At 38.9% G+C, this 27847-nt stretch overlaps 1 protein-coding gene across 2 annotated transcripts in view; it reads left to right on the top strand.

Annotated features, from left to right (window-relative positions):
• ANOS1 (anosmin 1) overlaps positions 1-27462 on the top strand; it is an 86986-nt gene extending 59524 nt beyond the window's left edge. For both annotated transcript variants that reach the window (XM_077927527.1, XM_028727728.2), the window contains 9 exons: positions 28-157; positions 10479-10684; positions 12147-12291; positions 15267-15410; positions 20400-20497; positions 21711-21882; positions 22444-22664; positions 22801-22939; positions 23382-27462. In XM_077927527.1, the coding sequence (XP_077783653.1) occupies positions 28-157; positions 10479-10684; positions 12147-12291; positions 15267-15410; positions 20400-20497; positions 21711-21882; positions 22444-22664; positions 22801-22939; positions 23382-23440 (1314 nt within the window). In that variant the 3' untranslated portion in view covers positions 23441-27462. The remainder of the gene's footprint in view (positions 1-27; positions 158-10478; positions 10685-12146; positions 12292-15266; positions 15411-20399; positions 20498-21710; positions 21883-22443; positions 22665-22800; positions 22940-23381) is intronic.
• Positions 27463-27847: the final 385 nt, after the last annotated feature.

Here is a 27847-nt window from a genome sequence, read left to right on the forward strand (position 1 = left end):
CTGTGTTAACCTGGTTTCCTACTGCAGACTACAGAGGAGAGAATACAACTGTCCGACATCAGGCCAAGCAGGTGGTACCAATTCCGAGTGGCTGCCATTAACGTGCATGGAACTAGAGGCTTCACAGCTCCTAGCAAACACTTCCGCTCTTCAAAAGGTTGGTGTCAACATTGAGCATATCTGTCTTTACCTGGAATGCAACCCAACCCTCTACGTTTCTGTGGTTGCAACTTCCCAACAGGTGATTCTTCGTGCATTGAATCATTGCCTTTATGAATGGCTTCAAGGTAGTTTATCATTTTCTTTTTGAAGGTACCATTGATCCTTCAAGCAATGCTGTAACAAATAGGCCTCCCATTTCAATTTCTTTGAACATTATCATTAGTAATAACAACTGAGATTTCTTTATGTATTTGTGCAACATCAAATGTGGAAATAATCTGAGACTGTTTATCTGCTGGCACGGTCAGCGTCTAATACAGTTTGGCTTATTTTTGAGCTTTACTAGTGATTCTGACTTCTTGCCATTTTAAGAAAACAGTTTTTGAACATTTAGAATTTTACTTCCGTCTCTTATTTGCTTCAGTTTGTGCTGTTACTAGGACGCAGCATTTCTATCTCATTGTATGTTGTATTTATTTTCCAATCACGTTTCATGACATAATCATGATTTCACACATAAACAATTGCTCTGGAAAAAAATTAAGACATACTTTCTTTAGTGTGTGTAAATTCTGGCTTTTCTTTTAAATTAGGAACATTTAATAATCCACTAAGCTTTAAAAATACTAGAGTTACTGGATTAGTCTAGTCCTTTACAAGAGCCACCCAGCTTTAAAACCCTGCAAACAGCAAGCAATAATTATTGGACAAAGTTGTGATTACTTCCTCAGTTATAGTATCTTAGAGTGGCTCCATTCTTACAATTTATAGTTATTAGCTGCTATTAATTTTTAACTTCTCAAAGGAAGCAAATTTTTATATGCTGTGAAATAATGATGACCTTTAGGGTGCGTTTGTATGCGCCATTGTGTGTGTGTGTGTGTGTGTGTGTGTGTGTGTGTGTGTGTGTGTATTTTGTATATATATATATAAAATGCCAGCCAGCCAAGGTACCACAAAAGTTTTTAATTTGCTTAACATGTGTATTAAAAAAAACCATTGGTGTCAATACTATTTGAAGGCTGACATTTTATAATCTATTTCCTCTTTCCCAACTGCAAAATGATTTATTTTTTGAAAACCTGAAGGCATAATCCTGCTGTCCCATAGTAGATTTATTTTCATGTAGTGAATATCACATTCTGAAAAGCATGTGAGAACCTATCAATAGACACTAGGAAGTGTTAATAGGTTTCTCATTCCTTTGGTGTTGGCAGGCTCTGTTGTCGCAGAATGGGATGCAATACAAATGAACAGATTCCCTTCCTGCTGCCTCAACCAGGATAAAATTTAGACGAAGTTTAGTGGGAGTAATAAAGGCTTGCACTGTCAGCAAAATTTGATGTTACCGTGTTCCTTTAATGATTCCCACACCGTCTTGTTTGCTTTTTAAAATGGCCTCAGACAGATTAAACAGTCTCTTAAAAAAAAACCCTATAAAAAACTTGTTAAAACAAATGAATTTATTCGGCCATATACCTTAACGAGAACATACCAGTATATGCTGAAGTATCAGCATGGAATAGAATCCCAAATCAACAATGCTTGCATAATTACTGGGAGGTGCAATCTGAAACAAAGATGAAAGATCCCATTCATATTTCATTTGGATTTAATAAATATGAGTGCTTTGTTTGAAGAGAACACCTTCACGCATATAGTGGTATTTGAAAAGGTTTCCTTGGAAAATGGATCAGTAAACAATTGGGGGCCCCTCCCCAAGAGGTTCACAAAATACATGCTGGTGTCAAGAGAGTGTCCTTGTGTCCTCCATTGTATTCAAACACAGGAGTTATTAATTCCCAAATAGGGCTTAAATACCTCTTAGTCAACTGGAGATGAAAAGCAATCTGAATTCTACAACTGCAACAAACAATTGCTTTTTACTTGTTCATCTCATTCACGGGTACATTAACTTAGCCAGTTTTGTAATACAGCTTTTAGATCTACAAGAGTTATATTTAGTAAGATTGACAGAGATAAACTTGTGTGTTCTATCATAAGTTGCTTTCAACATAGGCTTTATATACTGATACCAACTTGAGTCAGGCCAGAACTTGTTTTTCTAGTTTAATGACAGCTTGGAACTCATCAAATAAGAGAAATAAACAGGGTTGTGTTTTAGTTTACATTTTGTTTAATCTTTACTAAATGATACAGCTGCTCTTAATGACAGTTGACAGGCACAGACTATCAGTATTGTGTGTGAGCAACATAGTGCTTCATTCTCATGCATACAGGTGTGTGTAGGCTACCAGTGTGTGTTGGTATTTATTGCATATATATTGTACTTTGAGAAGTAGTAGCAGCAGCTGTGTTTTTGCAAACCCATCTCCTTTGCAGAATTATATATTGCCCCTAATATGAGCTTAATTTTCAGAAATTGCAAGTTCAAGTGCTCCAGCAGTTGAAAGTCACAAGCCCTATCAAAATTTCAGGATTTATATATATATATATTCTAAATTAAGACACAAAGAGGTATAACATGTAGGAAGGGCTGTTCATTGGTTTGCTTCTTTAAGGTTAACCCAATCTTTCATAAAAATGTTATTGACAGCTTTTTCATTGTCACTGAAATACTTGACGTTTTTCTTCATAGGTGAAGGTGAACTTGGCAAATTTAAACAAAATGAATCTTAGCAGTTTGTTTCCTGTACAATATGGTTAAGAGGTTCAGAAATTCATTACAATACTTTTTATGCAATGCTAGTATGCTTTTTGTTGTTGTTGCTAAATTTGTATTTTATGGTCTTGGGTGCAATCTAGATAGAGTTAAGCATGCTTGATTCCCATTGCAGTCATTGGGGTTCAAGCTCTTAACTGTGTACTTAAGCACCATTGACTGAAACCTAATGGAATCTAAGCATTCTTAAATTTCTGGATAACACTGCATTGCTCTTATCTCAAGAACCATAGGTGCAGCAGAAGGCAGTGAACACTCTACTGTACTTGAGGTTAACAGTATCCAGTTGACATTGATATATTTGCATGTATTTCTTCTTGAATGAAATATGTTGTCCCTCACATTTTGGATGCAATCTGTTTTGGGTTATATCTGAATCTGTACAGGAGTTCTGGATCAGGACATTTATGTCTATATACACTACTCAAGTAGCAACCGCCTCTTCATTCTGTTTCAATTGATGCAAGAGGGAAGACATATCTTCTCACAGCTGACACAATAAGCTCCTAGAAGATTTACTTTACATCTACCTGTCTCAGATTTTTATTTACTTATGCCACATTTCTTTCAAAGCGGCATACATGGTGTGTCTTCCCCTCACCCCATTCACATCTAGTGAATTGCCTTTAGTCACTGCTTTTGAGAACAGCTTTCAGCTACCTGGAAATAAATCTGGGAATACAGCACTTGTTGAAGAATGATGAGAAACATAATGGATAGAATGAAGAGGAAGATGTGTGTGCTTTAATGCTAGTTGAGACAGCACAATTTTTGTACATGGTTTTTGAGACTTGAGTACCGACTTGAGTAAAAAGCTGGTGGGGATGTCGAAAAAGCAACCCCATCCCAGAAATCAGGCCTGAGTTTTGCCATTTGGCAAGATGACTTTTATAATAAGAAAAGGACACGCGCCACTGAGAATTGAGTACATACCTGCAGATTAGTTGTAAGATTGAATGTGACCTTAAATCTGTTTAGTGTTCTCTGCACTATGTTGAACGCCTGTACTATGCCATGGTAGCAGAACCAAAATTATGTCCTATCAACGAACAGATAGGTATTCTTGTCCAAAAGTTGGAAACAGATTTTCTTCCCTAAGGTGTTAGCATTTCCTACAAAATCAGGAGTAAGTGAAGCGGGCAATATTGTTTTCACAGGACATAAGTGCCCATGCTGTATTGTGATTTCATGCATACACATACACAGAGTGTTTGTAAAAGCAGAACAGACTCCCACTGGTAGCAATAAAATTCTCTCGGCTGTTCCTTTGGGGCCAATGAATTTTTTTTATATTGTTGCACAGCTGGTTTGTATGTGCCAATTCCAGTGGGCAAAGCATATCCCTTTGTATATGCCATGAAGCTGTTTAATAATTGGAAACTTGTCTGTGGTTCAGGTTCAATGGTCCTTTAAAGAGTTACATTTTTTTTTAAAGAGAGAGCCGTGGGTGATCCCACCTTAAATTAGAAGAGAAAAGCACTCTCATCTAAAGTGTAAAAGGATTTTGAATTTATAGCTAAACCTGCAGTTACACACACAGTTGAAAATGAGTTTTCCAGATTCTTATGTACTTTCCCCCTATGGCACACATTGTGGAATGAATTCATTTATTCTCTTTCTTTTCTCTCACCATTTAAGTATGCTCACCAGTTAAATATGCAACACTAATGTTCATCCAGATGTGATACATTTTCAATGGTAATTTTAGTGGCCTCGGGCAGGTTATGGATTCTCAGGGCAGCCTGGGCCAGGAACCAGGGGTGACTCTGCTTTATATCATCTTCTACCGCAACCTGCCTGACAATACAGTACATGTCAAGACCTCACACCTGGATGTCAAATCTACCTAATCCTCTATGACTTCTTACCTATTGCCTGTGCTGAGAGTTCAGTTTAAACTATCAGACAACTTGCCACAGCTCTGTCCACCCACTGTGGAGACCTACTCAGCAATTATTGCAAGCAAACTGAACTACAAGCTATACTTACCTGACCAAATGGGGGTAATGTTGCCTCATTACCTCTATAGCCATAGTTGTGGCCCGTTGAGACATTACCAGATGATTTTATTTGGTTACTGACTAGACACTCTAGCAAATGAGAAGGTAAAAAACCCCTGGATTGGGATTCCCTAACACTGACTGCATCTGGCTGTGTAGGCTACTTAGTCTGCACTGCTGTCTCTATCAGTTGTCTGCAACTAGAGGATTAGCATAGACTAAAACACCTTGCATGCCTGCACCTATTCATGCAGAGATCACTCCATCTTCACCCTAACTGAATTCACTGGGTTGTGTACTACTGTACCAGCACCAGTCTTCAAATTCACACCAAGAGGAATCCCAACAGTAAAATTTGGGGTCAGGGCTATCCCTTGGATAGAATTTTTTTTGCTAAATAATCAGTATCCAACTGTTGATCTTTAACAAAACTAAAACTAAACCATGGCTCAAGAAAAAACCCTGTAGGCAGAGTTTGGCTTTGCTTTTGGAAAGGCTCTTCTTTGTCTAGACTGATCAGCTTTAATTTGCAAACCACACTGCCTTCGGCTTCTGTTTGAAGGAGAAGTTTCCATAGACTTGGTGGAGCTGTGTTCAAACTTGAAATCTAGGTTGGAAAAGGAACTGGAATCATGATTTAAAGTTGTAATGAAGCTTTCTGATTAAGGACAGAAACAAATACCTCATGGGCATAGTTTGTCCGGTGCTTGTTAGCCAATTGCTGTATTTGCAGTGCTTTGCAAGTGTGATGTTAATCTCGACTCAGAGGCTATTGCTTTCTGGGAGTTAAAGGTGTTATATCTGTCACATTGTTTAGTCCAAGGCTTGTTCACAATAAGGATAGCTCTGTGAGCTAAACCAAAACCCATCTGTTTATTGTTTGCCTTGACTACATAACTGACCACCAAGGACTGAATTTAAAAAAGACAAATATCCATCTGTGAACACCCAAACATATTCAGTATAATTCCTTCACATAGAATACGTATGCTGAATAGCCTCATAACTTGATGGTAACGTAACATGCAACAGTAGCATTCAAACTAACATTGTGCATGCTTTTCATCTTCTAATGACAGGGCTTTACCTCACACAAATATGCCCATCCATATTTGGTTTAGAGATGGTGAATGAAGGGACAGATTTGTGGACTGGAAAGCTGATACATTATTACAGAATGTCAAGACTGTAAGATTAGGTATTCAAGTTTTATAGAAGGTACGGTCTACCAACAACTACACATGACAGACTCTAGTACTGTCTTGGCACAGGTGAAACAGGTGTTGGCAACTTGAATAAAATATTAGTGGGGGCAGGCAAGCCCCACTCCAAATAATCAATTACAAGATATGGCACACGCACACCATTTGAATGGCAATATCCATCAATGGGGGGGGCTGTCCCCCTCAAATATTTTGGGGGGGGGGCAAAGGGACCTCAGGCCCTAAGGAGTTGGCTTCTATGGAAATGTCTAACCACACTGCTCTTGCCAGATCAGTAAACCTCTTATCAGTGCAGCCCTTTCCTAATGGTGGGCATGGTCTTGGCTATTTCAGAAGTCATTCTGTGCCTTGCCTTGCTTGCCTTCCCTCTATGCTTTCTGCAGGCTATGAGGAGAGAAAAACAAAGCAGGATGTGCCAGGAAAATCAAAAGGCATATACTGTACCCATTTTACGGTACCCTTCAACAGAAGTGCAGGCAAATGAAAGGAAACTAGAGGTAAGAAAACAATTGCCTGTCTCCTCTTTGCAAAATATAGCAGTTTGCCTGAGGGAAAAAAGAGAATACTATCGTAAGACAGCTAAACTGCTCTGAGAAGTAAGCATTTCCCCCCATCATGCAAGTAATGTTTACATTGCTCAGAAGTGTTGAGCAAAACACAGCAATAAATTTGCTGTGTTTACAGCCCAGGACTTTGACTGGTATGTGTCAAGATGGAAGCACATACAATTCAAATTTCTCCCATGATAATTATTTCATATCTACTAATCCCTAAATAGGAAGTCCTGTCTTCCTTAACTGTAGTTGTGTCAGTTTGTATACCACAAATGAGAGGATTTTTCAGTGAACTTGTTAATCTTGGAGTTTATTTGATGAACTTAATGTGTCTGGCCATGGACAGTGCATTTGGCATCTTATTTACCGTTACAAAAACAATTAAGTGAACTGTGCATTAAATGAGCAAATGTCAATGTCTATTTTTAAATGTTCAGTTAAATACAATAACTTTTCTTCTGGCTTGAATTGGGTTCATTTGGCTTACACTTTTGAGAAAATGTTCACTTTCAATTCTATTTTTAATAACTCTGCAGAAAACAGTTAATATCTGCTACAGTGATGGTTCACTCAGTGCCAAGTAGTAGCTCAAAAAGAAGGATGTACACACACACACACACACACACACACACACACACACACACTGTGTGAATTATATGCAGCATGTTTTATCATTCTTCTGTTCATTTGTTTCCTATTGTTTAACATTGTTTCTAATTTTCTGGGACACATTTTTATTTGTAAATCAATCCGAGTAAGATTGATCATATAAAGGTTGGGATATAAATGAATAATAATAATAAAACATCAGGAGTATCAAAAGATTTCTTCTAGTAAATGCATTTTTAAACAATGTGGCACTCTACTGTTACCATAATATTAGTATACACACTGCTTTGGAGCCACTATCTTCCTTTGATTTTGACAAAAGGTGCAAAGGGTGGATTCTTCTTCTATTAAAGGCAGATAAATATTCAGCACCTTCAAAAGAAAACCATTCCCATGCTTCCTTGCCATTAAACTGGTTTCTAAAAAAGTTCACCTCTCACAAATATTTTCTTCTGTTGTGTACAGTAGCTATTCTTTTCTCTTTTTTTATCTTTAGCATAATACATCACTGAAATTTTAAAATACTGGAGAGTGTGCTAATGTTACTTCATTTAGGCTAAATGATAAAGAAACTAGTCCTAGAGAATTTGAGTTCTCTTTGTATTTTCAAAGCAAATGCATTTTTTGTATAGTGAATATGCAGTGGCGGAGCTTCATGCTCTGGCATGGGGGGGGGGCGTGCCACGGCACACCACCTGCAGGGGCGTGACATGTGTCTTGGGGGCATGGCACACCACCTGTGGGGGCGTGGCGCCCAGAAGGGGCGGGGGCGCAGCCGCGATTGCACACCACCGGGATCGCGCTGCCAGGGGCAGTGCACTCCCCCTGCACCCTTCTTCCTCCGCCAGTGTGAATACGGTATGTTGATGTCATAGTGAATATGACATTCAAAATGAAGTGTGGTTTGCAAAATACTATAGCAACATTTCAGTATGGCATAGTAGACATGTGGTTTCTCTCTCAGCTCAATTGGCTGGGGCAACCAAACCGGATAGGAAGGGTACAAATAAAACAACAACAACAACAACAACAGCAACAACAACAACAACAACAACAACAACAAGTCTATCAATAGCTATGCCCTTCTTGCCTTCTCAAGATAAAGCTACTATATCATATGCTAAATTACAACTGCTAGTTCAATCTGGGGGATTAAATTTTCTGAATCTAATACTGCATCATTGGGCATTTGTCATTCCTTAAGCAGTGAGGGGCTGAAGTCAAACTGATGTTAACAATCCTAAACTAGGCTAGTTTTTGTTGAGTGGTTAGATGGCATTAACCTCATGTTATCTGGCTAAGGCAGATAGGCCACTTATTACTGTGGCTGGTATAGATATCTTTTTACAGAAGGGGTAGCAAAATCCTACAGTTTGGGTATGCTCCCTAAAGCACCCCTTCCTTGTGCCATGGACTGGCTGGATGCAGAAGAGTGGTGGGAGGCAGCAGCTGGGGAACCCTCAAGGGAATGCCATGGGAAAGAAGGTGAAGAGCTAGGGAAGTGGTGGTTGGATGACAATGCGTGGTCAGAGGAAGCAGACTTGGGAGAGGAGGATGTGTTGGAAGTAGAAGAGGTAACAGGGTTTAGTGAGCAGGAAGAGGCTGTGATAGAGGGCAGTTCAAACTTTAAGTCTGAAGCAGAGGCTGGAGAGGAGAGGGGCCAGGAGGCAGAGTTGAAATAGGCTGCTGAAGAATCCAGGGAGTCTCTCCCTCCTGCTGCGACTAGATCCCCTGCCTGCTGGTCTCCCAGACCACACAGAGAAATGAACAGAGCAGAGCAGAGATCGGTTGTGCACAGACACAGTTCGTGACTGTTTGGGAAAGACCCTGGAAAGGAGGAGCCTTAGAGAGTGGTGCGAAGGCAGGGACCTTCATCCTCACAACTGCCTCACTGGGACAAGCCCTACTGGGATGAGTTGCTAGGATCACTAGACCCGTGCTGTTTCGGCTTATTTGAATAAAGAGTTAACTTCACTGACGCCATGTTTTTTTTATTGCCGACCTACCCTTGACTCCAGCTCTGATACCCTGTGAGACCTACTAGTTTGGTCTGCAGTGCAAGGGTGAATTCTCTGGCAGTAGGGGCTATAAAATTGCAGTGCAAATTGTGCTGCATGTAAGTTGCATTACTAGACAGAGGGCCTTCTCAGTAGTGGCGCCCGCCCTGTGGAACACCCTCCCATCAGATGTCAAGGAAATAAGCAGCTATCCTATTTTTAAAAGACATCTGAAGGCAGCCCTGTTTAGGGAAGTTTTTAATATTTAATGCTGTATTGTTTTTAACACTTGATTGGGAGCCACACAGAATGGCTGGGGAAACTCAGCCAGATGGGCGGGGTATAAATAAATAAATAAATAAATAAATAATAATTAGGCTAATCTGAGGCTAAAAGCTAGTTGCACAAAAATAATCAGAAAGTGACCTTTGAACTATCAGCTTTGGCCTAACAGCAAAAATGTGTATTCTGCAAATGGATGATTCTGGCATCTTAGATTTTTAAAAATATTGAACATTTTCCATTATGATACTTGGTTCCTGTAGTACATTTCTCTGGATTATTGACTTAATTTTTTATATAATGACCTAATTATTACATGGTTGTAATTCATTTTTTTGGTAAATATTCATACTGTGTATGTTAATTTTATTTTCAAATAAATATTTAATTGAGTTTTCGGTTTATATCAATACAGCACACATCAGAAGCAGCAAAAAAACCAGGTTGTGGTTGTGCTGCCTGATACTCAACGTATCTTGTAGCACATTTGGATGTTTGTTGTTGTTGTTTAGTCGTTTAGTTGTGTCCGACTCTTCGTGACCCCATGGACCAGAGCACGCCAGGCACTTCTGTCTTCCACTGCCTCCTGCAGTTTGGTCAGACTCATGTTTGTAGCTTCGAGAACACTATCCAACCATCTCGTCCTCTGTCGCCCCCTTCTCCTTGTGCCCTCCATCTTTCCCAACATCAGGGTCTTTTCCAGGGAGTCTTCTCTTTTCATGAGGTGGCCAAAGTATTGGAGCCTCAGCTTCATGATATGTCCTTCCAGTGAGCACTCAGGGCTAATTTCCTTAAGAATGGATGCGTTTGATCTTCTTGCAGTCCATGGGACTCTCAAGAGTCTCCTCCAGCACCATAATTCAAAACCATCAAAAGCATCAATTCTTCAGCAATGATTTGGATTTGGATGTTTACATATGTGCAAAGCAACACAAATTGCCGTCTTAACTTTACTTCTCCCCCACCAGACCCATCAGCTCCACCTGCACCATCTAATCTCCGAATTGCCAACTCAACAGTGAACAGTGATGGAAGTGTAAGTGTCAAGATTATTTGGGATCTTCCAGAGGAACCTGACATTCCCGTCCATCACTACAAAGTCTTCTGGAGTTGGACAGTCAACAGCAAGTCTTTTGTACCAGCTAAAAAGAAGAGAAGGAAGACGACAGATGGGGTAATTAAATTTAAAAATGTGACACTGTAGATTCCTTGTTAACTTTGACTTAAGTCAAAGATACTTAACACCTTGACCTAAGATGATACTTAAAAGGAAAGAGAGAGAATATTAAGGTGTTGGCTATAATCAAAGGGGAACATAAAAACTTTAAAGAAGGCTATTAAATGATGACATATTTATTTTTGTTGTGTGTGGAAAATAATAAAACAATGTTTGATTTCATACCATTGGCAACTTGTGGTTCATTCACTGAAGTAGCAAACACTAAGCCCCCTTCCTACATAACTGTAATTTACTGTGTTCAGACATTTCCACAGTTGCTGCACAGAAACCTGTGTAGGCTACCTTTGACTACATTCACATTGTAGTAATAGAAAAGGCAATACAGTGGTACTTCAGGTTACGTACGCTTCAGGTTACATACTCCGCTAACCCAGAAACAGTGCTTCAGGTTAAGAACTTTGCTTCAGGTTGAGAACAGAAATTGTGCTCCGGTGGCGCGGCAGCAGCAGGAGGCCCCATTAGCTAAAGTGGTGCTTCAGGTTAAGAACAGTTTCAGGTTAAGTACGGCCCTCCAGAATGAATTAAGTACTTAACCCGAGGTACTACTGTATAATAGTTTAAGGTAGTATCTGGTGCCATTTAAACCAAAGCTGATTGTGTTTAGTGTGAGAATAACAATAAAGAACACTATAGTCTTGTATCACCCCCAAAATACATTTGGACAACGATTTTCATATGCTCCACTGATTTGGGTTTTTAAAACTAAAACTGCAGCAAGGGCAAAAGGCAAAAAAAAATTGGTAAGAGACAGTGTGGGTATGCCCCACTACTTTGCTGAACACAGATGAATTCATGATTCACTGGGACTGTCTGTGCCCTGCTGCAACTAAGCCCATAGGGTGCACTAACTGATTGGCAACTAGTCTTCAGTCTGCATACCTGTAAAGAAAGATTTGACACCCCAGCACATACGGATACATGCTGTAGTAAGCTAATTGTTGCCAAATCTGATACAGCTCAAGTACAATAGTGTCAAATGTACTACAGTGTGATGTAGCCAAATGTTGCTAACTCAACAAAAGAAACGAAGGAAGAGGAGATGGTTCTAGTTGCTCCAGCTCTGAGTGCTAAAATCTAACTACTTTCCAATCCCGCTTTTAAAAAAAATCAAAATCTCAGTTTTTACAAATTTTTATTTGGCAAGTCCCCTTGTTGGATCAGTGCAATGGCCAGCTTTGTGACTGGTAAATGTTTCCTAACCGTCATACACAAAACAATAAAACGTACCTATATTGTAGGCAAAATGGTTGCTTTATTGAATTTAAGTTGGCGTAGAAGACAGCAACAGTTTATTTACTTTCACCTGTTCATTTGATAGAACACACAACTTCTAATGTGATTGTATTTTAGGAAATCCATCACTGAACTGTGCATATATTTTATTTTTTAATTATAGTCCCAGAATTATGTAGTTCTCGAAGGCCTACAGCCGAACAGTAACTTCATGGTGGAACTGCAGGCAGTTACATACTGGGGTCAAGTACGCCTGAAAAGTGCCAAAGTGTCTCTTTACTTCAGTTCCACTCAGACAGCTATTAACAGTAAGTGCCGTTTTTAGAAAGAAACCTAACATCTCATAACATTTGCTTAAGGGGATATCTGTCTATACGAATGTTCTGGGTGACACCTTTGCTACATGTCCAATTCATAGTTTATGCTCTCTGCTCTCCCACTTCATTAGCAATCTACTTGCAGCACAACCTTCCTGTGTGTAGAGAATAGTTTGACTGATATAGCTTGAAAATTGCCTCCTCCCTTCATTCAGGGATGTGTGAGTCCAGAGGTGCATTGAAAATGAGTGCCACAGAGGCTAGTGCTAAATATGGTTGCATTTGAAAGAGACTGAAAAAAGGTCCTTTGTTTCTTCTGAATTGGGTGCCCTTAGACACTCACCCAGACATGTGAGAGTTGCTGCTGCTTGTTCATGAGAACTTCCCACATGGCTGGGACCGTATTTAAGTGACTAACTACATGGGCAAGACCCAGTCATGTTACACAGTCAGAACCTTCTCCCACGGCAGTGCTGATTCTGTGGTAAAGTCTGGAATCTGGTCTGCCTGTGTGGTTCTTCTAGATTCTTTGGAGCTCCAACAAGAATCTCTGAGTTGGGTAAAAATTATGTGTGTTATATGTCTAGCTCATGTTATGTATCTGGCTCATAGATTATATGTTGCCCAGTGTTAGCTAAATGGAAGGCACTAAGAAGTACTTACACATGGGAATATGTGAACTATTATTCTCTTTTTATAGTTTGTGGTTGTCCCATGAGAGCCAGTACTGGTCTTCAGTTCCTATAGCATGTACACATGCGGAGCCAATTTAAATGTTGCAAGGAGGCAGGAGATAATTAATAATTATCTACAGTGTACAGACAGCAAAAGCATGAGCATAACTGTTATGTATTATGAGAGACACTGTGAGGACACATGTTATACAAAGAGTTCCATAATGCTAATTTCTATAATTTATGAAGCAGCCCTGGGTGACGTACGGCAGGGAGTTCATTTCTGTATGTGTCTTGTCTCCCAGTCAATATATTGAGGACATTCTTTTGTAAAGCACCAGTCTCAGTTCTATTTATTTATTGAGGGATTTCAGGAAATACATTATGTAAGGTTAAATATCTGAAATCGAATTGATTTGTTCATCTTCTTGGCTAAAATGTTTGATGTTTAAGTGGTCACCGTCAATAGAGTTTCTTTTTGTACATGTTACATGTGTCCAACTTCTGAAATTTCATCTAGTTTCCCTAAGCACATTAGAAGTGATGGAGAAAAAGAGTAGTTGTTACATTTTTACTTTTTGATAGTTAGCTTCTATTCTCTGCTGCATATCATATTCAATTTGCAGTGTACAAAATCTTTGCCAGTCTAGCTTCAGTTACCCTAATCTGCTCATGTGAATTTTGTGGTTTCAGCAGTTTATATTCACTCGCTCTTTCTGTTACCACAGCTAGTTTTAAATTCACACCTTCAGCTACTTTGGGACTTTTAATATTTTCTTGACTTTCCTTCTTCCTCTTTTGTAGATCATATTTCTGAGAAATGTGTTATCTGTCCCATCAACCCTCAATTGATTTTTATATTTTGTATTGGCAGTTTAGAAGCAGTGTCACAGATCACTTTACCTATTGTTGTCTACGCATGACTTGCAGAGGTCTAATCTTTGTAGTCTTGTAGACACTAATAGTGTGTTTTACTTTGCAAACAGCCCTGTGAAGGTAGTATAGAATTATTATTATTATTATTATTATTATTATTATTATTATTATTATACAACTTTTGTGTGACACAATCTTGGCAGGTGGCGGTACTGATGGGTTTAAGGTGACCTTCTTTGTAAAGCTTCATTTTAATAGTTAGCTCATGAGAAACTGGCATGTTCACTGTCCTAGATTAGCTTAACTAGGAATTCTTTTTGTAACTCGTTTAAAGGGATTCTACCTTAAAATGTGTTCGTGAAACACATTCTCCTATGTAACATGTTCTCCTATGTAATCTACAGAACTGATAGAGTTATCACTACAACTCACTTTAAAAACACTGCTTTAGGGCTGTCTAATATTTCCTGTTTCTTCAGCAAATAGCAGAGGATGTAGTTATGTGAAGTCTGCTGTCCATTTCACCTTTGAGGTTTCCCCCCACATATTCTGTTCCAGTTTAGTTAATTTATATTTTTTGGGTTGGCTCTTGTATATACAAGTTATCATTTTACTAACTACTGCTTTGGTTGGCTCTATATAAGGCCTAGCCAAATATTGCATTTATTTGAATGCTCAACTATCTGAATAATATGAATTCATAATGGCTGCAATTCATTTTGATTCACTTTGGATATGAATATATTTCATGATCTTCCAAGGGAATTTTTGGCTTCTTTGAGAAAGAAGCAGAAAAGAAGTGAATCTGAGAGGGGAAAAAAGTGATTTATTTTTTCCAGTTCATTATTTATGTGAAAAGGGAGGACTGGCAATAAATAGTAGTACTGTTTGATCATAGTCTTGTGTGTTTATATTTAATCTACATTTGTAGAGATTCCTCCCCAAAATATTAGGTCTGAAGTGTGGGCATGCTGCGCCCCAAATGTGCATGTTCTCAGGCATACTCCAACTATGTCTTTATGTGGCTGAGCTGCTTTTAAAAGTGGTTTCATGTAGTTTTCAGTTGTGGCTCATGCCAGATCTTGACCTCTTCAAATATGATAAGCCCTGAATGGGACCGAAGCTGTCAAAAAAAGTTAAATCCAGATGCTTAAGAAAGGGGCAATTTCTGATTCTTAGGATATAGCTACACCACATTTTTATACCATTTTTAACCACAACTCTCTGCATCATTCCTCTTCCCCAAGGAACTCAGGAATTGTGATTTAATGGGATGTCTTACAGTATGTGTACTTTTCTTTTTTAAAAAACCCTACACTTATGGAATAATTTGCAATATCCTGTGAATTCAATGAAATCAAAGCAATGCCCTTCACCAATGAAGACACAAATTTCCCACTGATGTTTGTTTTGCAGAAGAACAGGTATCTATAGTTGAGAAAGCAGCTGATGCTGCCCCATCCTTTAAAGGAAGAAGACCCACTCGTCTTCTTGAAATCGGAGTGCCTTTTTATCAAGATGATCAACTTCAGGTGAAAGTCTATTGGAAGAAAACAGAAGGTGGGTAAAAATCTATTTGAAATCCAGATAGGTTCATGGTGACCCAACTACAGAAGGACTTCTGCTAGATGTACAAAGTTTGATTGGCATTTTAGGAGAAGGATAATAAAATCTTCTGGGAATTTGTGATGAGAGCAGTTGTGGACTAAATATACTCTTTGTTACAAGTGAAGAAATTGAAATACAAGTCACAGAACCACATTTTAAGTACAGTACCCTTTTGAATTATTTATATTTGCATTGTCCCCGCCTTTTCAGTGGGCTGGGTACTGATCCAGCTGTCGGACCTACCATATTTTCCAGCAATTTAGTGCAAATTTAGTGACTGAGATGTTGTATTGAGACCAATCACAGGACCTTTTGTGGAAACCCCTTTGCAGCCTACAACAAAGCTTTGTCCTGCCTCACCAGAAAGAAAGGTTCTGTGTTTTGATGTGATTCTTTACGGAGTTAACTAGGGTATATGTTTAGTTGTAAAACTCACAATAGAAAATTAAGCATTGTAGCCAACTAAGTTCTACTCAGAGTAAACCCACTAAAATTAATGAACCTCGCTTAGTCATATCCATTAACTTCAATGGATTTTCTCTGAGTAGGACTGGCATTGGATAGAACCCAATACATTTCTATCAAAATACAGTATAATTGGAGGCTACATGTTTAATGTGCTTCCTCCTTGAATACTATCTGTACTATTGAATATGCACTATAAAAGCTAAAGCTGTTATAAAGTGATGCGAACTAAAATGCAGATTTAATTAAGCAGTAGAACAATTCTACTCGGTGATTGAATTATAGAAGCGTTTTAAAACAAAGTTGAGGATTTAGCCAAGCAGTGCTAGATTTAAGGTGGTGCGGGTGGTTCCTATATTTATACAAGTACCTATTGAGAGTACAGAAAATACTATGTAAATAAGAAATATGAGGTGGGGCATATTTTGTCATCACCCAGGGTGCCACATTACCAAAGTCTGCCCCTGAGCCAAGCCAAAGTGGACCAGCACTGTGTTCCTTGACTTTGATTCATTCTTACTGTTTACATGCTTTGATAAGTGCTGTTCATCTGGTAGCTGGTTATTTTAAGATTAAGGTGGCTGAATTGGAGAAATATGATAACGCGCTAAGCACACACCTCTGTCTGTTGTGTGGGAGATTTTATAACTTGGAAACATAATGGTGGGTTTGCGATGCTTGTCTTGACTTGCCTGCCTGCTTAAAATCCATTTCACAATGATGAATTTTGCCATCTTCCTAGCTTTAAATATATATATATATATATATATATATATATATATATATATATATATATATAATATTTCCCTAAAAACAAAATAAAAACTTAATTAGAATATTATTCCTTATTCCTGTCATTTTAGATTTATCAAAACAAAAAAATTCTTTCCAGTAGCACCTTAAAGACCAACTAAGTTAGTTCTTGGTATGAGCTTTCGTGTGCATGCACACTTCTTCAGATACACTTCTTCAGAAGTGTGCATGCACACGAAAGCTCATACCAAGAACTAACTTAGTTGGTCTTTAAGGTGCTACTGGAAAGAATTTTTTTGTTTTGACTATGGCAGACCAACACGGCTACCTATCTGTAACTAGATTTATCAGTTAGTGATGTTTGAAGAGCAAGGCTATTTTCCCTTGAGATAATCTTCCTTTTTATGTGACTTCACTGAGTATATTGTAATAGACAACATCCTTTTTTCTTTTTTTAAAGAAACTATTTCCCCCTTATATGAGCTGTAAGTGACTAATGTTGTTGCTATTCACATACAGGGATCTAGGAGTATGTCACTTATTCAGGGCCACCCAGCGAGTTAATTATTGAGCTGGGATTTAAATCTCTGGAAGCCAGGTTCACATATATAGTGCTCTATCCAGTATGCCACACTGCCTGAAAGCATTTGTGGAATGCAAAGAATGCAGTATCTGGAATAGTTTGTTAAAATCTTAATCACATTTTAAAATGAAATTAAGCCTGAAATGCTGTTTTTATGATAGCAATAATACATTCACTTTGGGATGCGTATTAACATGTATAGACACATGCCTGAGGTAGTATAAAAAGTTTAGGAAATATTCATGATTTACTTAGGTATAATTGTCACTGAAGTATATAGCAATTAGGTGAGGACAATGGGTTTCTGTTTTGGAAAAATAAAAGATGTCTTTCATTTGCTCCTTTTGACACAGAGCCGGGATTAGAGAAATACTGTAGATCCCACAAACAGCCTGAATTCAACCCTTGTCAATGAGGGTGGGTGGGGGGTGGGGGGTGCTTTCGGCTGCATTTTTTTGGCCATTTTAGCTGTGTGAAATTAGAAATTATGTGCTATTTATGTAACACAGGGGAACTTACTCAAATGCTTTTAACTCTTTGGCACTGGGAGCTGACAACTCTGGGAGTATGTTGCCAGGAACAGATGCATACTCAACTCCCAGCCTGAGATGATTAACTGCATGTGACAATTAGGGTCATGTGCAGTACTGAAATTGCTAAAATTAAAGTTTCTCATGTCACCCTCTCTGTTCCACTGTTTGATGAATATAGAATTGGGAGTTTCGCATTTGTATGAGAAGCCTCTAAGTCCTTTCAGTGTCAATATCCGCAAGCTTTTAAAGTAAAACGTTTCTTCCCCTAATTTTTAAAGCTTTCTCACCCTTGGCCCTCTGATCTCATTGGTGCTGGGCTAGGTGGAAGGAAGTCGCATGAGAAATCTAGTGCTTATGAAAGCCATGAGATTTTGGAGGCAGTCTGGAGAATTGGGTAGCTATTGGGGATGCACAAGCAAAAAAGGGGATCAAGTATTTCTGAAAGGACAGTTCTGACGTGCACAAAAAACTTGAAGATACTTGTGGATCACCAATTCTGCTTCCTTCACTTCACTCTTTGATTGTTTCCTGAGAGCCCAGCAACTTATGTGCAGCAGCAGGGATGGTGGAGAGAGCACTCCCAGAATATTTTTGGTCATTTTGCCGTAAGGACTCTGAGACTAGTAGCCACAGCCCCTGTGGGAGAAGACACATGCTGAGGTTATGGGAGTATCTGCTGCTACTACCACCCTCTTTTTCTGCCCTGCTCGCCTTGATACTGCTCTCAAGTATTCTATAGGGATGTTCAGTTTTGTGAGTACTTATATTCAAACACTCTAGGAGCTATTTGCCCCCCCCCAGTCACCATGAGGTTAGCCAAGTTACGTCAAATGTGGGATGCATATTTTCGTTTTGTGCTGATTATTTTATTATCCTTTGGGTCATTCACTGTTTTCCCCAAAGGCTGCACATGGAGTGTCTGGGGCACAAGTACCTTTTAATGATAAGTGTTGCTCACACTTAATATGAAACTGTGTACTATACTCAGGCACACCCCGGGTGATTTGTTATATATGAGTATCTCAGAATGACTGCAGTTTCTCAGTGTAGCGTGCAATGTCTGCTCTTCCCATCTGAATACTTGTAGTGGTTGTATGGTAAACTTTATCTCTGGGTTTTTAATGAAGCAAAATCCACCATAGATCAGCACTGTACCACAACCATCATGCATACATGTAGAGAATCTCCTGTCCTACACTCAACTTGTCCAGTCTTATTTTCAGCAAATGGAAAGGGTGCTAGCTAATAAATAAACCTTGGTTCAACAGTAAGGACTGCACTGGGAATATATAGCAAGCTAGAGAGCAAGCATTGCTTGTTGATTGATGCGCATGATTTACACATGGCTTTCATTGATGTGGCAGATTCCAAACCACAGTGGAACAAGCAGTACTTAGTCTGTTGTTTACTAAGAACCTGTTCATGGGCAGCTGTAGCTGTGTCATAGGCAGCTTTCTTATACTGAATAAGACAAAATAGATCATCTAATGCTGTCTTGAGCTGAGCTCACCCCATCATTATGCAACTGAAGTCTACCTTAATATGGCCTATAGTGCAACAAGTTGAATTTGATGCTTGGCCACACATGCAGAACATGCGCAAATCACTGTGCCATCTAAGACTAGAAACACCTAGAGGTCATCATGGGCAGGCTGTTTATATGGTCACCTCATGTAGAAGTAATTGTGATAACAGGACCTAATACAGAAATGATTATGTTTGTGAAATCTTGCATTGAAATAAATGTCCAACTAACAATAATAAAAAACACTGAAAAACAGGAATAAAGTATTACACCTTTGGTTTATTGGTTAAATTTTTTTGAGCTGTTGGTACACATATATTGGGTGTGCACCAGCACAAAATGAGGGTGCCAGTGTAAAATAGCAGCAAAAAAGAGGTAGACATTTAAAAAATGGGTGTTAGTATTCCATACCAGTGAGTGTCATCACAAGAAAGTTCTCTCTCTCTCTCTCTCTCTCTCTCTCTCTCTCTCTCTCTCACTCTCACTCTCCCCCCCCCCCTATTTCATGCAACTGATACTGATCTTAATTAAAGTATTCCCTTAAGCAAGGATTGCTGACTCAGGCCTTCTTAAGGTTTTTGCTTTTGTAGAATCAATAGGAATGCTCATTGATTCATATTGTTCTCCATTAATGAGATATAAAAGCAGTATTCTTTGTAGAATGTCCTCCACACCAAGAAATTGAAATATGTTTCTTTCTTGGGTATAACATGGGTGCATGCAACCTTTCAACGAGAACATGAAGCAAATGGTTCCTTCTCGCTATCCGTCTTGTGTGGAGCTGCATCGCAATGCTCTGAATGTATAACAAGTTAGAAAGTTTGCACAGACTCCCTTTGATTATTCACCAAATATTTTGCAAGAGAAGGCTATTCTGTCTTCTGTGGAAATAACAACTGATTCTTACATTTCTGCTATATTATGTATTGGCTTAGCTGTGTCTTTTTACTTGGTTATGTTTTCCTTTTTTTGTACTTGAGATTGTGAAATACTTATGAATGATGAGGGACTGGCAGTGATTTTTTAAAAGTTGCAAGTTATTTTAACGTGTAAATAGTATTTTCCTATTTTGTTCCATTAAGATGCCAGCAGCAGGAGCAGATATCATGTCCAATGGTTCCCAGAGTCTTGTTTGCACAATGATACAAAAGGGTCTGAAAAATCCAGTGGTATAACATATGTAAGTAGAACTTTAGTAATCAAAAATTGAAAATAGAAAGAGGGGTATCTTAATAAAGAACATATAGGGGTATGGAAACTATCTTTATAAAAAATCCATTGCATCCAATTCTTCTCACTGTTTTCAGAGGAGCCACAACAGAGGGAACCTACCCCTCCTGTTATTCCATTTATCTTCCTGTCTCTATTCCCTTCCATATCTAGCACAGACTCCTTGTCCTTACCTTTTGAAACCTCACACTATCTTATGGTCCTTGTTTCTCATTATGTTTCCATCCATGAAATCCTCCATCTCTAGCACCTGAGCCAGCCAAAGATCTCCTACATTAAATGACTCTGCTGTTCTTCCTTGCTGCTTTTATGTCTTGAACATCTCCTCTAATAGATGATGCCTCCTCGGCCCTCCCATCTTCAAAGCACACCTCAAAAGCTACCTATTCTGTGTGGCATGTGACATATATCCTTCATCTTTATTCCCTACTGTAAGCAAGCTGTAAGAAAATGTAATTGCATTCTTCCCCCCTGTCCATTTGGCCTATGTAAGGTTAGTAGTGGTGTGTAGTAGTGGTTGCATGGAAACTCCTTCCTGACACTGACATTACTGCTGCTTACCTGGGCAGGGAGCAGGACTGCATAGCTGTACTGGTGCATTCACACAGCCCTGATCTCACTACACCCCCACCATGCCCCAGCCATTTCCAGATAAGCGTTAGTGATGCTGGTGTTGGGATGGCAGCTCCGCCACGACATCAGAAAGAACAAGAATTGCTGATTTGTGATGGCTCCCATAAATTCTAGATGGTCAAGTAGTTTGAGGACTACTCTTCCACTCTGTGTCCTTTGGTTTTAGAGTGCTGCGATGCCATCAAGTAGCTTGGATTTGAATTGCTACCGTTATGCTGATGCCACGTAGCCATAACTTTCATTTCCATAACCAGATGCTAGGTGGGTGGTGTAAACTCTGAACTGGGGTTTGGAGATAGTTTGTATCTGGATGATGGTAAGCATACGTTGACTAGGATAGGATAGCAGAAGATGACTTAACTGCGTGATAAGGAAACTAGTCATTTAATTTTTGTAATCTTGTTTTCTAAATCAAAACCACTTTGGCATAGATAGCTTGATGTAGGGGTGGAAGTAAAGATTTAATCTGAAGCAAGGTACCTCAAATGAAAGATAAGAAACTGATTTATATGTAAACTATCTTTTTGTAGGAAAACTATATAATTCTTCAAGACCTGTTATTTTCCTGCAAATACAAAGTTACAGTCCAGCCAGCAAGATCCAAAGGCCAATTAAAGGCTGAAAGTATTTTCTTTACTACTCCGCCTTGTTCTGATCTTAAAGGAAAGAAGCACAAGCACATCAGTTGCCCCACTGAAGGAGGTAAGCAGAGATCTGGAAAACCGGCAGAATTTTTATTTTTATTATTATGTATTCAATTTGTATCACTCCCAATACCCGCAGATCTCAGGACGGTTCACAACATAAAATCACAATCTGGTAGCTCTTGAAAACCATTCTGAAAGATTAGAATAAAATAAAATTCTGAGAGAGTTCATTGTAAATAGGCGTGTTGGCAAGTCAAGCAGGTGGAACTCTGGGGTGGTGGAGAGTCCTGTTAGCAGTCAGTTCAGAACCTGAGAAGAATGAACTGTCCCTTACCTATAGCCCTCTATATAATAATAATAATAATAATAATAATAATAATAATAATAATAATATATTTATACCCCGCCTATCTGGCTGAGTTTCCCCAGCCACTCTGGGTGGCTTCCAATCCCTCTAGGGAAGGATACAGGGAGAAAAATGAGAATCAGAAAAATAGAGAGGGGTAGAACAAGTGAAATAATTCTGTGTGTCTATATTTTTTATGTGTCTATGTTTTTAAGCTCGAAAGAAATGCTAATATATTGTTTCTTCTTGTTGTGATGGTGATTTTTGCAGTTCCAGTTGTCCCCAAAGTGTTGGCCAAGCCCGAGAATCTTTCTGCCTCTTTCATTGTCCAGGATATCAACATTACTGGGCACTTTTCCTGGAAAATATCAAAAGTAAATCTTCACCAACCCATGACAGGGTTCCAAGTCACTTGGGCAGAGGTTACAACTGAGAGCAGACAAAACAGCTTGCCCAACAGCATTATTTCCCAGTCACAAATACTGCCAGTAGTAAGTATCTGCTACTTCTGTGTTGTGGGATAGGAGGGAAGACTTGAGGGGACAATAACATATGCACCATTGTAATGAACATCTTTGATCTAGCTAATGCTTTTTTTTTTTTTTACTGCTCCTATTTTCTTTTAAGGATCATTATGTACTGACAGTTCCCAACCTGAGGCCATCAACCCTCTACCGTTTAGAAGTACAAGTTCTGACAACAGGTGGAGAGGGACCAGCTACAATAAAATCATTCCGAACACCTGACTTGCTGATGTCTCCACACAGTGAGTATTGACAATTTATGGGGAAGTATTTTGAAAGATGTCCAGGTAGTATATCTGTTTACTAGAAGATTATTTGTCCTTATGGGGTACAGCTCACACCTGGCAGGTACTTTGATGCCCATACAAACCTTGATGGAATACCCACTCGAGGGTATTTTTGTTTGTTTCATTTAAACATGGTGGAACCAAACCCTGTTGCCAGAATTCACCATACACCGTGGCCTTGATTCAGTGGCTCAGGTTTGTGCACCAGACTTCTAAGAAGCAGGAAAACCATCAGTGCCTGCAATGAGTACCTTACATGTGTGCCAGCCTTCCACTGCCCAGAAACGCCCCCCCCCCCGCTTATTTAATCTGATGCAAAAGAAAATATTTTTTCTTCTACCAACATTAATACAGATTTGTATCAGTCACAGTTGATTTATAATGTTTTCCTTTATAGGACCTCATCTGAAGCAACACCACTCACATCATTATAAGCCACCACCTGAAAAGTACTAAATTGCATTGGATTATTAACTAACTGGAAAAGAACATAAAAGAGCTCTTGCGAAAATATCAGAAAAACGCATCTATACTGGACTATGAAATGGTCTGTGCTTTCAGTGGACGCTCATCATTTGAAAAAATGTTTTATGAACTCCAGGATAAAGTATGCCAGGCAAGGATCACGGTATTCACGTAAATAGAAGCATCCAACGTCTATGAAAATTTAAAGAGTATATGAATATAGTGATTTACCAGCATCATAGCGTACACTGTTTGACATTCACACACTTCTCAGTCTTTTACTGTCTATGTGCATGGTGGTTTTTTTGTATTATAGAGAGTTTTAAATGTATAGATGTAAACAAACATTTATCTGTTATCAATTTACTATATCTCTGATCCTGTAACTATTTTTCAAGAGAAACAGAATCTGTTGACAGGGCAGTCTCCAGCTACAATGCAAGTACAACCACTTTTAGCTGCACAGTATAAATTCCCTTCCCACTTCTGTTTCTGTAGGCCAGAGTAACTGTTTAGATGGCTACCACCCACAAATCCCATATTTTGATTGGTTTAATGAAAACCCTTGATGCACTGTGGCAGATGGGGAACTCCCCCCCCCCAGCTAAAGTGTTATCATTCATTTGTAAATGCTGCCAATCCCAGATCATCTTGGCAGAAAGGTGTGTGCATTAGGAGAAATATACAAGAGGTTTGTTGGCATCCATCTGTCCCAAGAGACAATGGCAGGAGTTGCTGGAAGGAGGCGTACAAGGTGCCATCCAAACATCTTAGGGACTCTACTCCAGATTTGTGTAGGGTTTACTCCTTAGCCCTTTCTTCTCCCAATGATAGCCTGCAAGGCAGTGGAGGTTTAAAATCAGAGTTTTCCTTTTCCTAGATGGGCTACCTCCCCAGGTTGATTATCCCCATTTGCCCCTCACTTCCATCTACAACATGTGCAGAAACTGCCTTTTTGACGACCGTTAGATCCATTATTGGTCTCATCCGCTCAATCCACTGGAGCCTTTCTCTGCATGCAGGGGCAATCCCTAACTGACAGAGGCTTTGAGACCCATGGGCTACCATCACCATGTTTAGCTGGCCAGTTGAAGCCATTTCTCGGGTGTGGCTGCTATCACATGCTGAGAGCTTCTAGGAGCCACAGGTAAGAGCTGAGTGCAGAGTGAGGACCAGAGGTGGACAAACTACCCCAGAAGGAGCACAACGTGTCCCCCACCAGAGGTGCTACACCTCCCCCAAACAAGAGGTTAAATATCTAAATAATAGTGGATTTTGTGTGCATGCACAAGAATGCTTGTTGCAATCTGTTCTCTTGCCGTAAATCAGAGAAAGGAAAACCCTGTTCAGTCTGAAGGACATATTCTCACATGGGGAGCTTTCCAGGCCACCTGGCAGTGGTTGGATAGACTAGAGGAAAAAAGTGGACTATGCAACTTATACCTTTGTACAGTAGGCTACATTCCTGTTGTGAAAAAGTCAGAAGTCCACTCCGCCAATCTCGCCATCTTTCAGGCAAGCGAGAGACATTATTACAGTTCAAGAACACATTCCAGCCAGGCAAATGCATTCAAGGAGGGTGCAGAGCAAGGACAGTGAGGGGTGTTAACTTTGGGACGATTTGTAATATTGAGAGTTCTGGGGGCTGGATAGAGAGGCCTGAGGTTTCCCACCTCTAATGTAAATGAACATGCAAGCAGATACAGAGAGAACTTTATGTAGAAATTCCAATACACATGATCCTCAGGATGAAGCTGTTAGAATTACATGTGTTCTTAAATATTCAAATATTGATGTCATTTTATTGAACTAAGCAACACCTCTGAGGATTTTGAATATTTTTTTTTAAAGGAAACCTTCTTTACTGTGTTATGAAGCACCACAGCCAAACTTTATTAGCCTAAATAATTTCCACATGTTTTCAGCAAAATAGTACAGGGTGACGCCTTCAGATTTACAGTTAATCATTTTTCTCTTGCCCATTTTGCTTTGTAAGCACAAATCAATATGCTTGATAGAAAGTTTCTAGATATCCTGCACGTTAATTAATGCACAGTTCTGATTTCGGTGATAAGCCCTAGAAGATATTTTCCTTCATATTTTTATGTTTGATCTTCTAAAAAAAAAGTTTTTTTTCAAGAGTCTTCATTAGCCCTTCATTTTAAGTTCTGTATTCATAGAGAAGAATAAAAATCTAGGGAAAGGGAAAGGAACCATGGATGGTTAAGTCCAGTCAAACTTGATTCTGGGGTGTCGCTTTCCAGTACTTAGAAATAAAGAATATCTGAACTACATCTGAAAGTAGTTCCCATAATTTAGGCTTGCCATACATCAGGAAAACTCCTGACATGTCCTGGTTTTTGGGTGTAAAAATGGTGTCAGGGGGAAATTTTGTGGGTGTCAGGAATGATACTTTTTGAAATATGGCAACCCTACCATAATTGCCAGGGGATCTGAAAGTGGATTAAGTTCATGTGGAAGGGGGTAGAATTCTGAACAATACCTAGTTCATCTTCATGTTCATTCCCTCATCCCACCCTCAGCAGCAGGCTTGGATTTTTAGCTTTCTTTCCCTTTTCTTTTTTAAAAGTAAGCCACTCTATAAAGAAAGCTAGAAAACAAAGTGTGGAGGCAACATTCTAAAGGTTACTAGGCAGATGTCCTTGAATTATTCCTTAGGCATTTGTGGGCTTGAGCAACAACTCTGTACTTGTTGTTGCAAATACAATTCATTGTTTCAGAGAGGTTACATGTGCTCATCACTTCACCACAGTATCAAGAGAAGACTTTAACACCTATGAAGCAGCCATAATTTCAAGCATTGCAATAATCACCTGGATGGTGAAAACAGTTATATGCAGACAGCTTCCAAATACTGAGGGACTTAGAACAGCTTGTATGCATTCAGTTTTCATGTAATGCTTTTTCTTTCTGTTCAATAGATAGAACAAAAACCCACATACATGTTGAGTCCTAATCTCTCCAGTTTGGATTTTAGCCCTAAACTATGGTAGAGGGTTGGATGTGAATGTGGCCAATGCTGTTCAATAGCACTGGTTTATGTAATCAGTTGCAACTAATCAAGTTAATCACATGTATCAGTGAACATCCATGAGCATGGAGAGTAAAACTTCAGCTGATATCTGTGCAGTTTTGAAGACAGTTAAATAGATACTTAAATGGCATTGAAATCACTGAGTTATATCATTATGCCAGAGCTTGTCTGTGTAGGGATGAGTTTAGCTACAAGAATATAATCTGCCTTCAACCAGATTTTGAAGAATATAGGATCAGGGCCCAAATAGTTTTATTCCAATGTATTGCCCTTGACAAAAAAGGTGATATACCAGTAAATACTAACTTATTTATTTTCAGAATACATATCCTTTTCCTTAATCCTTTTGTTGTGGCTGTTAAGTGTTCTTAAACCTTTGATTGATACCTGTGGACATGCAAGTTGCTATAAATGTCATATACACTTGCACATTGTAACCAGGAATATGATGCTTATATGTTGTTGCATGTTTTTTTATTATAAAAAAATTAAAACTTTATTTAAATTAGTAAATTAATACCTACAGATGTTGATGGCTCTATATGGTTTGCATGCCAAAACTCATAATTCAGTTATAGGCATGAAGTCTATAGCTGTATTACCTCTCTTGAATATATTGGTAAGGTACAATTTGAAAAGTAATTAATAGAGGTTCTATATGTAAAAATATTTTTCCGTTTTATCTAATTATATTGTAGTGTGGAGATAACAAAACTACTTATCTGTTAACTAAATTGGCTGTAGAAATCATGTTTTTACAACAGTCATTTAAAAGTCAGTATTTATTTATATATGTTTTACAAAAGATGGTTCATTTGTGCGTGTCAATGTTACTTAGAATAATCCTTGTAAAAACATTTTGTAAAAAAAATTGTAAATAGGCTGCCGTTTCCTCATTATTTTAATGTTTAGATTTTGTACATAAGTTTAAGTAATAAACTACCCTTCTATATAGAAATTTAGTCTCATGTAATTGTTAATTCATTGATTCAAAGTGCCTTCCTATAACCACAGTTCTCTAGAGAGAGCGTTTGTGATTCTAACCTATGCAGGAAGCTGGGCATTCATAGCTCCTGTTTTATACTCTAGTATCTAATGCATCTAGGGTAGAGAGGGAGAACTAAATTCAGCATACCCACACCCTGCTCTAAACAACTGTGCAGCACTAGGCAGAAGGCATTCTTGCTCTCACTTGGTTAGCTGTTTTCTTAAAGAAACTTGAAAGGTGGTGTGCATGGGCTACACACATTCTTTGCTTCTCAGGAAACTCCCGCTAACCAGTTTGCAATTTATGTTTCTTCCACACCAGTTTATGTTTCTTCTATTGTATGGTTACCAGGTTT

Source organism: Podarcis muralis, chromosome 4 (assembly GCF_964188315.1).
Source record: "Podarcis muralis chromosome 4, rPodMur119.hap1.1, whole genome shotgun sequence".
Classification (NCBI taxonomy): Eukaryota; Metazoa; Chordata; class Lepidosauria; order Squamata; family Lacertidae; genus Podarcis; species Podarcis muralis.